The sequence below is a fragment of the Malaya genurostris genome, chromosome 3 (assembly GCF_030247185.1).
Source record: "Malaya genurostris strain Urasoe2022 chromosome 3, Malgen_1.1, whole genome shotgun sequence".
Lineage (NCBI taxonomy): Eukaryota > Metazoa > Arthropoda > Insecta > Diptera > Culicidae > Malaya > Malaya genurostris.
The window spans coordinates 119,684,142-119,697,181 of record NC_080572.1 but is presented as its reverse complement, the minus strand read 5'-3'; the positions used below and the strand labels follow the sequence as shown (position 1 = coordinate 119,697,181).

The 13,040-nt window shown below is 36.4% G+C and overlaps 1 protein-coding gene across 3 annotated transcripts in view; it reads right to left on the bottom strand.

Moving 5' to 3' along the window:
• Nucleotides 1–13,040, bottom strand: part of LOC131435075 (uncharacterized) — a 397,241-nt gene that overhangs the window by 31,556 nt on the left and 352,645 nt on the right. For all 3 annotated transcript variants that reach the window (XM_058602576.1, XM_058602574.1, XM_058602577.1), the window contains one exon: nt 2,016–2,141. In XM_058602576.1, the coding sequence (XP_058458559.1) occupies nt 2,016–2,141 (126 nt within the window). The remainder of the gene's footprint in view (nt 1–2,015; nt 2,142–13,040) is intronic.

Below are 13,040 nucleotides of genomic sequence, written 5' to 3'. Positions count from 1 at the left end.
CCATTTCTTTCACTGGACTCTATTGACAGTCCAAATTGATACGTTTTATTCGAAGTATTATTGAATCCTCAAAACTAACATTGTAGCACTCAAATGAAAAAGTTTTATTTTGAATGCTTGAAGTACGAAGTCGAAACAATTTGTGTGAAATACAACACTTCATTTATGTGCATCTTATAATATGTTAAATCACAAGATTTTTTCGAACTGTGTACTGTTGAATGGGTGGGGCATAATGTCCGTAGAGTGTTTGTTATGAAAAAACTATTATATCAAAGATATGGGTTTGCATGTTCAAACCATAAATAGAGACATTAGTACTTTTAAAAGTTAATTGCTATATAGCAACCGACTATTATATGTTTTCCACGGATAAAATGCTTATTTTGTCGACGCAAAATCTTGCATCGAAAAGCTGCTTAAAGGTATTTCCAGTTTTTCATATTTTCCAGCAAACGACGATTGCCAAACTTGCATAGCAGAAAGATCCTACGAAAAGATAGTGTTGATGATAAAACTTTTGTTTAGAAAAGTTATGAATGCTTAAGAAATGAATTGGTGCGCCTTATAATACTTTTTCCTACTACAAGTTAGATCGAAGATGGCGTCGAAAGAAGAGTAAGTGCGAAAAGCAATTGTTTGCGGCCGCCATGAGAATCCGGATCTATACATATGGAAAGTTCAAGTTTTCCAAAAAAAATATTTGATTTAGCAGGCAATTTGCAGCTGTAGTAAGCATCCCAAGGCTTCATCTCTACTGGAACGGTAAGCAAGTAAATAAGTAAATAAGCGATTATTACCATTCCTACACAGCCATAGACCTTGTCACTACGCCAAAGATTTTTTGGAATGGTATAAAGCATTTCATAGCTAGCTGTAGCTCACTACATCTACGAACTTTCTTATATTACCCTGTTTAATATTGCGTTGTAGAAAATCCCAAAACGATTTCTTTGAATTGTTCGTATTTAATATTCAGTACTAAGGCCCAAACCTTGAGGAAACCAATTATGAATAAAAAAATATTCCCTATTCAAATTTCAATATGAATGGGAAAAAATAAGAAAAAAAAAATCAAATTTTCCATTGCACAATAGCCGATGTGGTGAAACACAGATTTCTAGATATATAAATGAGCGAAAAGGGGAGGAACTGGGTGAATCGCACAACAAGAAATCTGCCCACTTCACTCGAACGTCCGAAAAACTTTCGTACATCCACTTCTACGATCGAGTTTCTTTTTATGAATATCGACCGACCGGCTTCATCCCAAAGTAGTGATTTGAGTATTTTGAATTCTTGAGTGAAAATGTTATGCTTTTCAGATCTCATCGTTTTTCTTACCATGGATGTGCATAGTAATGTGCATAGTAGATATTCATGAAGAATTGAATAACATACCATTTTGGCATTCGGCGGTTAGTTATAGCTGAATCGGGGCTAATAATCCTGAATTTCGTCGTGAAACATAGTCTTTTATTCAATGAATGTTTGTAGCGATCTGTCCATTGATAAAAAAATCTAACAAAACAACAGACCGACCCATGCTTGCTTCTTCGTTTCTAATAACAGCAAAATAGATTTCCCGGTCACCATCGCATTAGAAAAACATTTCCCCCGACTGGCAGAGAAGTGCAATTTATTAGCGCTTTAATTAAACTCTAATTGAATTAAATTATGGTAGTTCAATTTTTTGTCCATTTAAAAAGTAATTATTCGCGCCACAGGCACCATTTCCATTTTCTACAGCGAAGAACGAGGGATACTTCTTTTGACTTTGATTTCTATCCCGCTGATGTTGTTTCCGTAAATCCTACTTTGCTATCCGGGAGCAGCATTGCAGGAGGTACCGAACCGGTCGAGTGTTTGTGATTAAAACGCAGCCCCAATGATCCCCACGACAGTTGTGCTTTCACTGGAGTGTGGAAATATTTGATTTTGTCAGGCAACAGATCCATTCGCTATTATTCCGCTGCTCACTAAATGTGGAGCAGCATCCATCTGTCTATACTTACGTGCTCGGATTGTGGACTGGGGGATGCCCAATTGTCGGGAAAACGTTCCGCCAGGCAGGGATCAAAACTGGACGGTCTCTTTTTGACAAAGTCTATCGGTAAGCTGTAGTCATCACAGACAGAAATCTGAAAAAAGGTAAAGAGAGAAAATGTTTTATCAGTGACATTGCTCCTGGTTAATAAGAACGGTATTTTTTTGTTTCAAATAAAATTAAATTAGTTACATTACCGACGCATAAAAACCAAAATGCTGTAATGACTTGTGACTTTTACCCTCATATTTGACATACGATATTACATTCCAAGCGAGGTGAAATTATACCAATATTTTCTAGATAGCAAATAACCGTAAGAAGCAGAACGGCGAAGTTCAATTGCTATCCACTAAAGGCAGACTTGTACTGTCATCAATGCAGGAAAATCATATATTTCCCTACAACACGCCAACTAGAAACTACGGTTACAATATTGTAGCGGTGAATGTAAAATCGAAGGGTGTAAGAGTCTTGACAGAATTATTACATCAGCCCCCCCCCCCCCCAACCAATACCTTATATATGACATCCCTCGACACTGGAGACAATAGCGACAACGACAACGACGACGACAGCAACATTCAAGTAAAATGAATGTAGTAAACGATAAATTGTTTATCGGAAACTTGCCTGATATTTTGTGTTTATATAGCAAAACGGTTGCAGCACAATCGTTCGTTCTCTCGGTGCTAGTGAAAAATATCTTAGAAATCTAAATTGAAACAGGACACTGTGTATTTTTTTCATATTTATTTTAATTTGTTTGAATTGTGTATTGAAAAGGGTCAGACAGTTTAATTGAATGGCAGGAAAAACTGATTTATGATCGGAGCCCCAGAGACATCCAGTGTTGTATACCATTCGACTCACCACGACGAAATCGAAAAATGTCTGGGTGTGCATTTTTCAAAGATTATTCTGTCCGTTCAATTTTCTCATAGATGGCTAAACCAATTTCATCAAACTTGGGTTCGTTTGAAAGCTGTTATTTGGTACTTGATCGAGTTCGAAGATCAACTAGCAGTCACATTCGATTCCAGAGATATAGTCACATAACCGACAAGACGCACTCTTTTTCTTTTTTCGATCAATTTTCTCAGAAACAGGTCAACTGATTTCAACAGTTCGGTTTCACATCTCATCCAAGTCAGTCGACAAAACAAAACCGCTTACGTTCGGGACAGAAGAAACCAAGTACAGTATTGTGTAGTGAACAATAGAACGACCTCGACATGAGTGAACCAAACGAACAAAAGCTACCGCCGAGACGAAAGAATGCAATTGTTGTTGACTTCACACAGTGCAAAATTCGACCTTCGATACGAGAACTTGAAGGTTTGCTTAAGGAGCAAATGCATCTTGACATTAAACGTGTGCATTTACTTCAATGCAATAAGACAAATAATGTTGTTTACATCCAGTTTTAATATAAAGAGTTGGATGCAATTCAATTCGCAAAAGACAATAACAATGTGCACTATGTGGAGCACGAGAACATTAAGTACAACATTCCAGTATATATGGAAGATAGTGTTATAGAAGTGCGTGTGCATGATCTTCCCTCAAGCGTCACCGATTCATGTATTCGCAAAACTATGTCCCAATACGGAGAGATTCTCTCTATCGAAAAAGAAAAGTGGAAGAACTTTTTCCCCGGTATTCTAAATGGCGTACGTTTGTTACGCATGCGCTTAAGAAGGCCTATACCTTCTTATGTGACATTCGGTCAGGATACAAGAATCTCGTGCAATTCACTTGTTACCTATGACAATCAGATGGCCACATGTCAATATTGGCAAAAAGATGTTCACTACGTTAAGCCATGTGATAAACTGGACAAGGAGACAACCACACCAAAGGACAACGGTACCTCCTTCACACCAACCCCAAGCAACCCCAGTACACCTGTGACAGCCACCAACAACAATGAAGCATCCCCTTCAACGAATCCATCATCATCCCCTATAGAACTAAGTACACCAGCCGCAGTTAACAACTTACCCTCCAACTAACCAGCAATTGCAACCAATGTACAAAATGGTGCATCTGCAGCAACTAGCAACGAAAAGAAGACGGAAATCGACAACAATACTATCGATGCGGCAATGGATGGCGAGACGAACCACGAACAAAGTGCCCCTCAATCCTCGCAGGAGGGAAATGGAAGCTCCTCTCCCCCTAGAAAAAAGGTGACAACGAGATCCAACTCAAAAAAAAAATATTTCAAAAACCGGCTCAATCGGCCACGTAAAGCTTGTGCGCAAATAGGCCTGAATAAAAATATCTTTTAAATAAAAAAAAGTGACAACATATTACTGGACGTCGCAGAATGTGAACCTTTAGGAGAACATTAAACTGCTAGGCGGAGTTAACAGTTCAATTTAAACTACTTCAAGCACTGAAGAAATAGAAACAAAATATGTGCTTTTTTCACAAACTAACAAACTTCTAAATGTTTACTATTGAGTCATAATTCAAGTTTGAAGGTCAAATAGTGAACACTTTCGGTTTCAGAGATATAATTGTATAAATGGCATAAGTAACCAACCATACTATTTTCTATCGACTCAATGAGTCCTTGTGTCAAAACTTAGCTCAATGAAAAAAAAATTCAATGAGATCATTACTAGAGAAAACCTGTTTTAATCCACCTAGTGGTGTAATGATGGTTTTCTCATATTACTAATATTTTCAGAAATATCACCAGAAGATTTTGTGAAGAAATTTTTTTTCAATCTTAAATAAAATAAGAACCTTTTCAAATTCTAAACAGTTATGTCAAGTTGATAAGAATTTTTCTTTATTTTGCATCGTCGCACTAAATGATTACCCTATAGTTCTGGAACCGGAAATCGAATCCGGATGAAATTAAACAGCAACCTATAAGACTGTAGGAACTTTTATTTGAGCCTGTTTGTGGAAATCGATCAAATCATCTCTGTGAAAATTGAGTGAGTCTCGTTTTAAACTTTTTGACTACTACTTCTGGTACTTCTGGAACCAGGATCTTGGAACCAGTATAGCGGAAGTCGGTTCGTTTAGTAAGTAACCAATACAGTTGTGTTAAAAAAATAGCAGTGCACCATCACACTTTTTTAGTTTGAATATTATTTATGTGTGCGTCATCGGTTTAGCTAACCAACTACCTTAATATGTAGTAGTGATATCCCAATTCGTAAATAGGTATTGTTTGCAACCTATACATTTTGATTAGCGTATATTTTTGTAATTACCATTTGAAGTGGCAATTTTTTCCTGTTCAAAATAATAGCAGTGTCGAAAATTTTATTGTAAACTGCTGGTTTGTGGGAATTTTATTAACTTTTTCGTTATTTTCTCTACCGATAAGATTAAGAATATAGACAATAAGAAGGGAAAACATGTTTGTAATTATTGAATTGCAGAATAATGGGTCGTGGTAAGCATTGCACAGAGGAAAAACAGAACTGCATCAAATCCTTGATTGGTGGAGGTAAAACTTACAAAGAAGTGCAGGAAATAATCGGGTGCTACGCTAAAATGATCAGTAATGCTTTAAAATGGAAAGAGAAGACTGAACGTCGTGGCCGGAAGCGATGTACTTCTCAAAGAATCGACAGAAAAATTGCTATTATTTTGAACACAACTGTATAGCCTACAAATTGAATCAGTTTTAAGCCAAATCTAGAAGAATTTTACCCTTCGTCGCTCTAAATGACGGTGTGAAATTCAATAGCAACCTACAGGATTACGAGATTTTTTTATGAGTAACATTATTTGACACATACTCACACATAGCCACATACATTGCTCAGCTCGATGAACTGTGTCAAATAATATAGAACACTTAGCCCTCTGGGTCAATTTTCACAAGTAAATTTTTCAAGTGATTGCATAAACTTTCTATATAAGAAAGGCAATAGGTGTACTTTTATAGAAAAACATCGTTTTCATGATCTTGTAATTAAACTAACAAGTAGATACAAATTCAATAAAAGGATTAGAAATTTACATATTTTTAACCTGAATATGAATTTTAATCTGGCATCCCTACACGCTATACGAAATTGAACAAAGCACGCTGTGAATGGAGCAAAGTCGCACGTACCGTTGCGTACCAGTTTTGGATCGTCATTATTTTTTCGATTATAGAGGTTTTAACATTGTTGTCATTCACCTCTTCGGACCAGAAAAGTACTCGGACCCTATGTGCGGGGTTGGGAATCGAACCCAGGTGGGCAGCGTGAAACGCATCGACTTACCCATCACGCTATACCCGTTCTTCTGCATCATTCTTTGAATTTGAATGTTTTGACACTCATCGTCCTATAATTTCGGAACCGGAAGTCGGATCCGGATGAAATTGCACAGTATATTTAAAGACAATCAGAGCTTTAATTTGAATCATGAGTCGTGAAAAACGGTTTAACCGTTGCTGAGAAATCGACGTGAGTTCCGTTTTAGGAGATTTTCTTCACTATTACCGGTGCTTTCGGAAGCGGAAACCGGGGACTAGTAGTCCCTACGTAGTTTGATATAATCACTAACTGATAAGATCCGTCAACTGCATCAATTTAGCAGTAAGTTTAATAAAAATGTGCACCTCGTTTCGCCATCGCTTGTGAAAAAATACTCATGAAATTAAAAATTTTCACCAACCGCACTGTAATACCGGAACCGAAAGTCGGATCTGGATCAACTTTTCGGGGACTTTTTAAAGAATTTCAAGACCTTTTATTTGCTTCTTAGTTTGTGAAAATTGGTCAAGAAATTTCCGAGAAAATTGATTGCATATTTTTTCATAAAATTTCCCATATTTCCTCGTAATTCCGGAACTGGAAGTGGGATCCAAATGAAACTCAGGAAAATTATATAAGGCTATAAGACTTTTCATTTAAATCTAAGTTTGTGAAAATCGGTTGAGCCATCTTTGAGAAACGTGTGTGAATATTTTTTTCATTTTTTTGGTGCATATCACCCTGTAGTTCCGGAACCGGAAATCGGATCCATATGAAACTCAGGAACTTTGTATGGGACCTTTCATTTGAATCCAAGTTTGTGAAAATCGGTTCAGCCATCTCTGAGAAAATTGAGTGACTTGATTTGTCACACACACATACATACATACATACACACACAGACATATTGTAATCTCGACGAACTGAGTCGAATGATATATGACACTCGGCCCTCCGGGCCTCGATTCAAAAGTCGGTTTTCACAGTGGTTGCATAACCTTTCTATATGAGAAAGGCAAAATGGTAAACAAAGGAGAGAAAGGCATTATACCGCCACTAGGTGGGTTGAGAAGAGAATTTTGTCAGTGTGTTTGGCTGTATTTTAACGCGTGTGTCTTTCTGTCTGAATATTTTCAAATGTTTTTAAAATGCTGTGCTTTACCAGGTATATCGGTATAAAATGGAAATAAACGGTAGTCGGAAGGGCCAAGTTTAATGAATACGACGCGTGGGGTAGCAATTCCTAGTCAAGAGCTGAAGTCAAGTGCTGAAGCTAAGTTTCCTGAACCGATTTTACTTTATTTGCAGCTGCATAGTCGTGTATCAAAATTACTTTGCCGTGTCTTCTGGCTCATTCGAGTCGATTTTCGATCAATTCATAGATCAAATTGATCATTTATATTAGTTATTAAAGTTTCGACAGATTTGAAAAGCTCATGATGCACCACATCTTTCTGATCCTTATGTGTGCTTATAATTTTCGAAGATAATTTTGCCTAAATGTACAGCAAGTAATCATCGGAACAAAACAATCTCAAAATTCTATTTCTTAACTAATATGTAGTGTCTTCGGGTATGTAGTTCAATTTCTCCAAGTTATCAACTATTCCCGTCTTGGTAAATATGAAATTTCTTAGCGTCAGTAGAATCCATAGTACTAGCCATGCAATAATTCTGTACGCTATATGAATCGGCTGCGAAGTCTGTTGAAACAGAAAGGCCAAATTCCAAAAAAGGAATGTAATGCCAAGACTTTGCTTTAAATATGAAATAAAACTTTAGTCTCGGTTATAGTAACAGGACGTGATTCGACGGGTGATCCGGAAACGCTGGATGTTTACACTGGTCTTTCCCGGCGTTCTATTGTCAATCCAAAGTATTGTCGATAGCGTCAATGCAAATGTCTCGGTACCTTGTGATCGCATTTTTCTAGCGTTTAGAGCTTTAAATATAGCAACTGAATATTGAAACATTGAGAGAAGAGTTCATAGCACAGTTTCTTCTTTGCAGAGACAGAATTGTTGGATTGATGAGCAGTTTTGGTGTTTCGACAATATTTTCGTCAATCCGATGAAGTTCCATTACACGATCAAAAGTATTGTCACTACTATATCGACTGATTCTAAGGATTTGAACACCGATTTGTGCAAAAGTATTTATTTATGCAATCGAATATGGATTTTGAAAAATCGACACAAAGTTTGGGAAAACTTTCATCTTCGTTAACGTGGTAAAATGGAAAAAATCTTCAGACGAAACAGTTTGAAAAATTATTTTATTATTTCCTCGTTTCGGTTCACTAATAAAGATACATATCCAGGTCGAAACCAAGCGGATGTGGAATTAGGTGATCAACGCAGTCAAAATCTGTCCATACAACAAGTTGTTCAAATCTATTAAAAGGTAGGGGAGAGTGTTCGGTTACCGGTACCCTTTTTATTTTAAGCTTATAACTTCTGACTAAGTGCACATTATTCAGACATATAAATATCAATGGAAAGCTAAAGTCCCTAGCTAACAACTGACTAAGAGACTAAGTTGATTCATTTGATTGAAAAAACTTTATTATCAATTCAGTAAAGTGATAAATTTAGGCCATTTCAAAAGAGGTGTTCGGTTACTGGCACCCCAAAAAACACGCTAAAAATGAAAAAAAAAATAAGTAAAGACTGCAATTATTCAAAGAAAAAACGGAATTTATTCTTTTCGTAGGCGTTTTAGACAAAAATTTTCATTGTCTGATGGTGACTTCGCCTTGGTTCCATACCAACTTTTGTATGGCTCAGTAATTTAAGTTAATATTCTCGATTGCCGGCATATCGAAACAAAGATTAAATTCAAACCCTTTGACATTCAAGAAAATTTCACAAACCGGAAAGAAACCCGGAATCTACTCCCGACCGCATAAAACAATTATCACCGGTTGCAAATATGTTAATGATCACCACTGTATTTAATTGATTGTCCATAAACGTCACTTCGAATGAATTTTTATTACGCATAGGCGAACTTTTATGTTCACTTTGGTTGCTCTCGGAAAATAACTGCAGGGCAACAGAATCATCCCTCGCCAATCGGAACCGGTAGAATGCTGCTGACAGTTCTACAACCAATGCGCCCTAGAAGTTCGGGTTTGAGGCCCCATTAGTGTGAACTGCCGGGCGCTGCTTGTTGTCACCGTTGTCCGGAACCGTCCGTCCGCCGGTTGCGGGTTAGATTCGTTCGTTGGCAATTTTACGATGCCGGTATCGTATGGCAGTGCAGAGTTGAAGAAGTGAATTAATTTTTATGTCTCTGCAATTAATTTTCCTATTGTTCGGATGAAATTGCTGCAAATGACGGCTTTCTGTCGTTGATAGGTAAATGTTTTATCGTCGAGTGCAGTTGAAATTTTTACCTATGCATGCTGATATAATATAAAAGTTTTGAAATTAGTTATAAGCCGATGATTAAAGATTTTGAGTTTCTCGATATTAAGAAGTAAAAGAAGGAACATAATTTTTTTATGCATTCAGGTAATTTACAATAAAATCTCATGTATTTTTCATTAAGAACGAAACTAACAGGGCAGTTTAATAAGGCCACCTTTAGTAACAGCTTCTCAGTTCGTATGGAGCCTGTAAAATTCCGTTTAATCATCTGTAACGAAAGGCTTTAACCATTTAACTTTATGTGCGATTTGTAATTTGCATGACTTTAAATTCTATTATATTGAACAGACAAAGCGACTGGGACTTGAACCGAGTATCATTAGATCACAAGTTTCACCCATTTATCAATTGAGCTACGAAAGCACAAATCAGATTAAGGCCAGATACAATAAAGTCACCAAAATGCATTGCTCGAGTGCAAATCAGCTTGTTTGTTGGTTTAATTTGCACTCGATTGGTGCGAAATTCATTCTGCGAATCAAAAAGATTTTTTGCATTATTTAACAGTTGAATTTCTCATAACTTTTTTGCAAACATTTAAACACTTTGTACACATATTTATTTTCACGTTTCGATGTATTTTCCCTTAATACAAACGACCAGCGTCTGTGTATTGATGCAATTGCCAATGATGTGAAACTCATCCTGCGAACGGTGCACAAAATAAATCCCGTCGTAGATTTCTCCCACACAAGACGCGCACTGCGTGAATTGCGAACGGCGTACAAGGCCAATATATAAAATACAGATTTGGTAATACCAAAGGAAGAAAATTTCGTAGGGATTCTTGGCGAAAAGTTAGAGGAGGCTCTGAATAGGATCGATTAGTCGAGTTAGTTTGATGCTCCATAATATTGATGCCATTTTCTTCGAATGTACAACGCAGGAACAAGAGCATATTCAGTTTTGCAATGACTGAGCGGAAACATACATTGGAGAAGCGAAATGAATGAAAAACTATCAGAAGAGATGATTTATTGGAAAAAGATACGCTGATAGACAGGACTCGAACCTGCGTTCTTATGCATTCCGTGCATATGCGCTACCATTTCGTCACTCTGAATCTTGTTTTAGTCACTCTAAAACGCCAGTCAGACACAGTAGAATGTACATCGAACAAGGTCTACATCCTGGCCGTCACCCGACCCGATACCTTACATCCAAACATCCTCTCTGTCCATCAAACAGTCTTCTCGCTTTATATCTATTTCTCCGATCAAACATTGAGTAGGAGAGTGTATTTATAATCGCTTGTCACCTTCTTTAATAGAGAATATTGAAAACTGAAATCTGGAACTGAATGCTTGATTCTGCAACTGGATTCGGAACTTAGAACTGTAACTATATTCTGAAACTGAATTCTTGATACTGGAACTCAGTTATGGACCTGCATCAACCGAGATTAAATACTTAAGATGCACTTGCTTTATTTCCTTCGCAGTCAACTGCGGAGGCTAGAATAAATAAAATATATAAAGTGTTAACTCAGTTAGTAACGCAACCAGTAGATAACTCGCTTACTACCTACAAAACCGTCGTCGCGGGAATGAGACAGGTAAACACCCGCTATGAGTTTTTCTCTTTGATACTCGTTGATCCCATACATTTAAGACAATTCTAATTTTGTATGAGTTGTGCTTATATCATACAACTGAAAAATTTGATCATATATTGCTGACCATGTTGTCGATGGTATTTGAAAAAAAACCCTTCTTAATCCACCTAGTGGTGTGATAATGCCTTTCTCTTTTTTCATAAAAGTCTCATGAAAATATATTTCATACTTATATTAAATAATTTCGGATACCAATTTTGACACAAATTGATTCAGATTGATTCGAGTGGTTCACAAAAGCATGCTTCAGTGTTTATGTCACACAGTCAGCATCATTTTTCCAAACTAGTGCTTGACATTTGCGTTGCCCATTCACATGAGAACAGTGATGCTAATCTAAAAAAAAGCCTTCTCAGTCCACTTAGTGGAATTTTCATATATCTTTAAAAATCACCATAGGGGGGAGTACATGAAATTTTCGAAATCGAAAAAAACATTTTGATGCCATAAGGCTTAGAATTGCATGAAACGTCGAGATTTAGTGTCATCTCAAAAAAAATTTTTTTGAAAAAGTCGAGTTTTTAGGATATGAAAATTTTTCTAAGTCCCAGAAAGTTGATTTTTTCAAAAAAAAAATTTTTTGAAATGACACTAAATTTCAATGTTTTATGAAGTTTTAACAGTTTCGGCATCAAAAAATATTTTCGATTTTGGAAATTTCATGTACTCCCACTATGGTGCTTTTTCAAGATCGAAAATAGAGGTGATCCCAAAATTTTGGCACCCTTATATATATATATATATATATATATATATATATATATATATATATATATATATATATATATATATATATATATATATATATATATATATATATAAATAAGAGCGATAAAAATCAATGTGTTTTGTCGGTTACGTCACTTATACCATCATATATCTGGAACCAAAAGTCACAACCATTTGGTCTTCGAACTTGATCAATGGCCCGGCAGTAGTTTTCAAACGAGCCCATGTTTGTTAAAATTGGTTCAGCCATCTCTGAGAAAATTGAGCGCGTTCAATTACAACGCTTTTTGTCGGTTACGTCACTTATACAATCATATCTCCGGAACTAAAAGTCACAGCCATTTGATCTTCGAACTTGATCAATGGCCCGACAGTAGCTTTCAAACGAGCCCAAGTTTGTTAAAATCGGTTGAGCCATCTCTGAGAAAATTGAGCGCGTTCAAATATCTTCGAAAAGTGCACACACATACACACACACACAGACATTTTCCGATCTCGTCGAGCTGAGTCGAATGGTATATAACACTATGGGTCTCCGAGGCTCCGTTCGAAAGTCGGTTTTTCCAGCAATTCTAATACCTTTCTATAGCGAAAGGCAAAAAGGTTGATACGTTAGATACAACAAGAGATATTCACTGTCAAAGGTTTATCCCTCTCTCAGAGGGTAAATTTTAAATTGGTGCCCCATAGTAAAGTTAGTAGTATTCACGTAAAAACTTTTGCAAAGTTAGCAGTGCGTTAAGAAAGTGAGTAGATTCCTACACGGAAAGACCGAAATCAGCATTTTGGCGAAAAAACTAGTTGATTTTCTGATTTCATTTAGTTATTTTTTGAGACAACTAAAAAATCTTACTTTTGCTAATTTAGATTTTTTAATTCTAAGTCCCTTAATAATAATAAAATATTTGTTGAAATGGTTATTTTTTTAGTTGAATTCACCAATTAAACGTGCTGTCATTTCTTAGCTAAAGCACACTTCATTCCCATTCAACTAATTT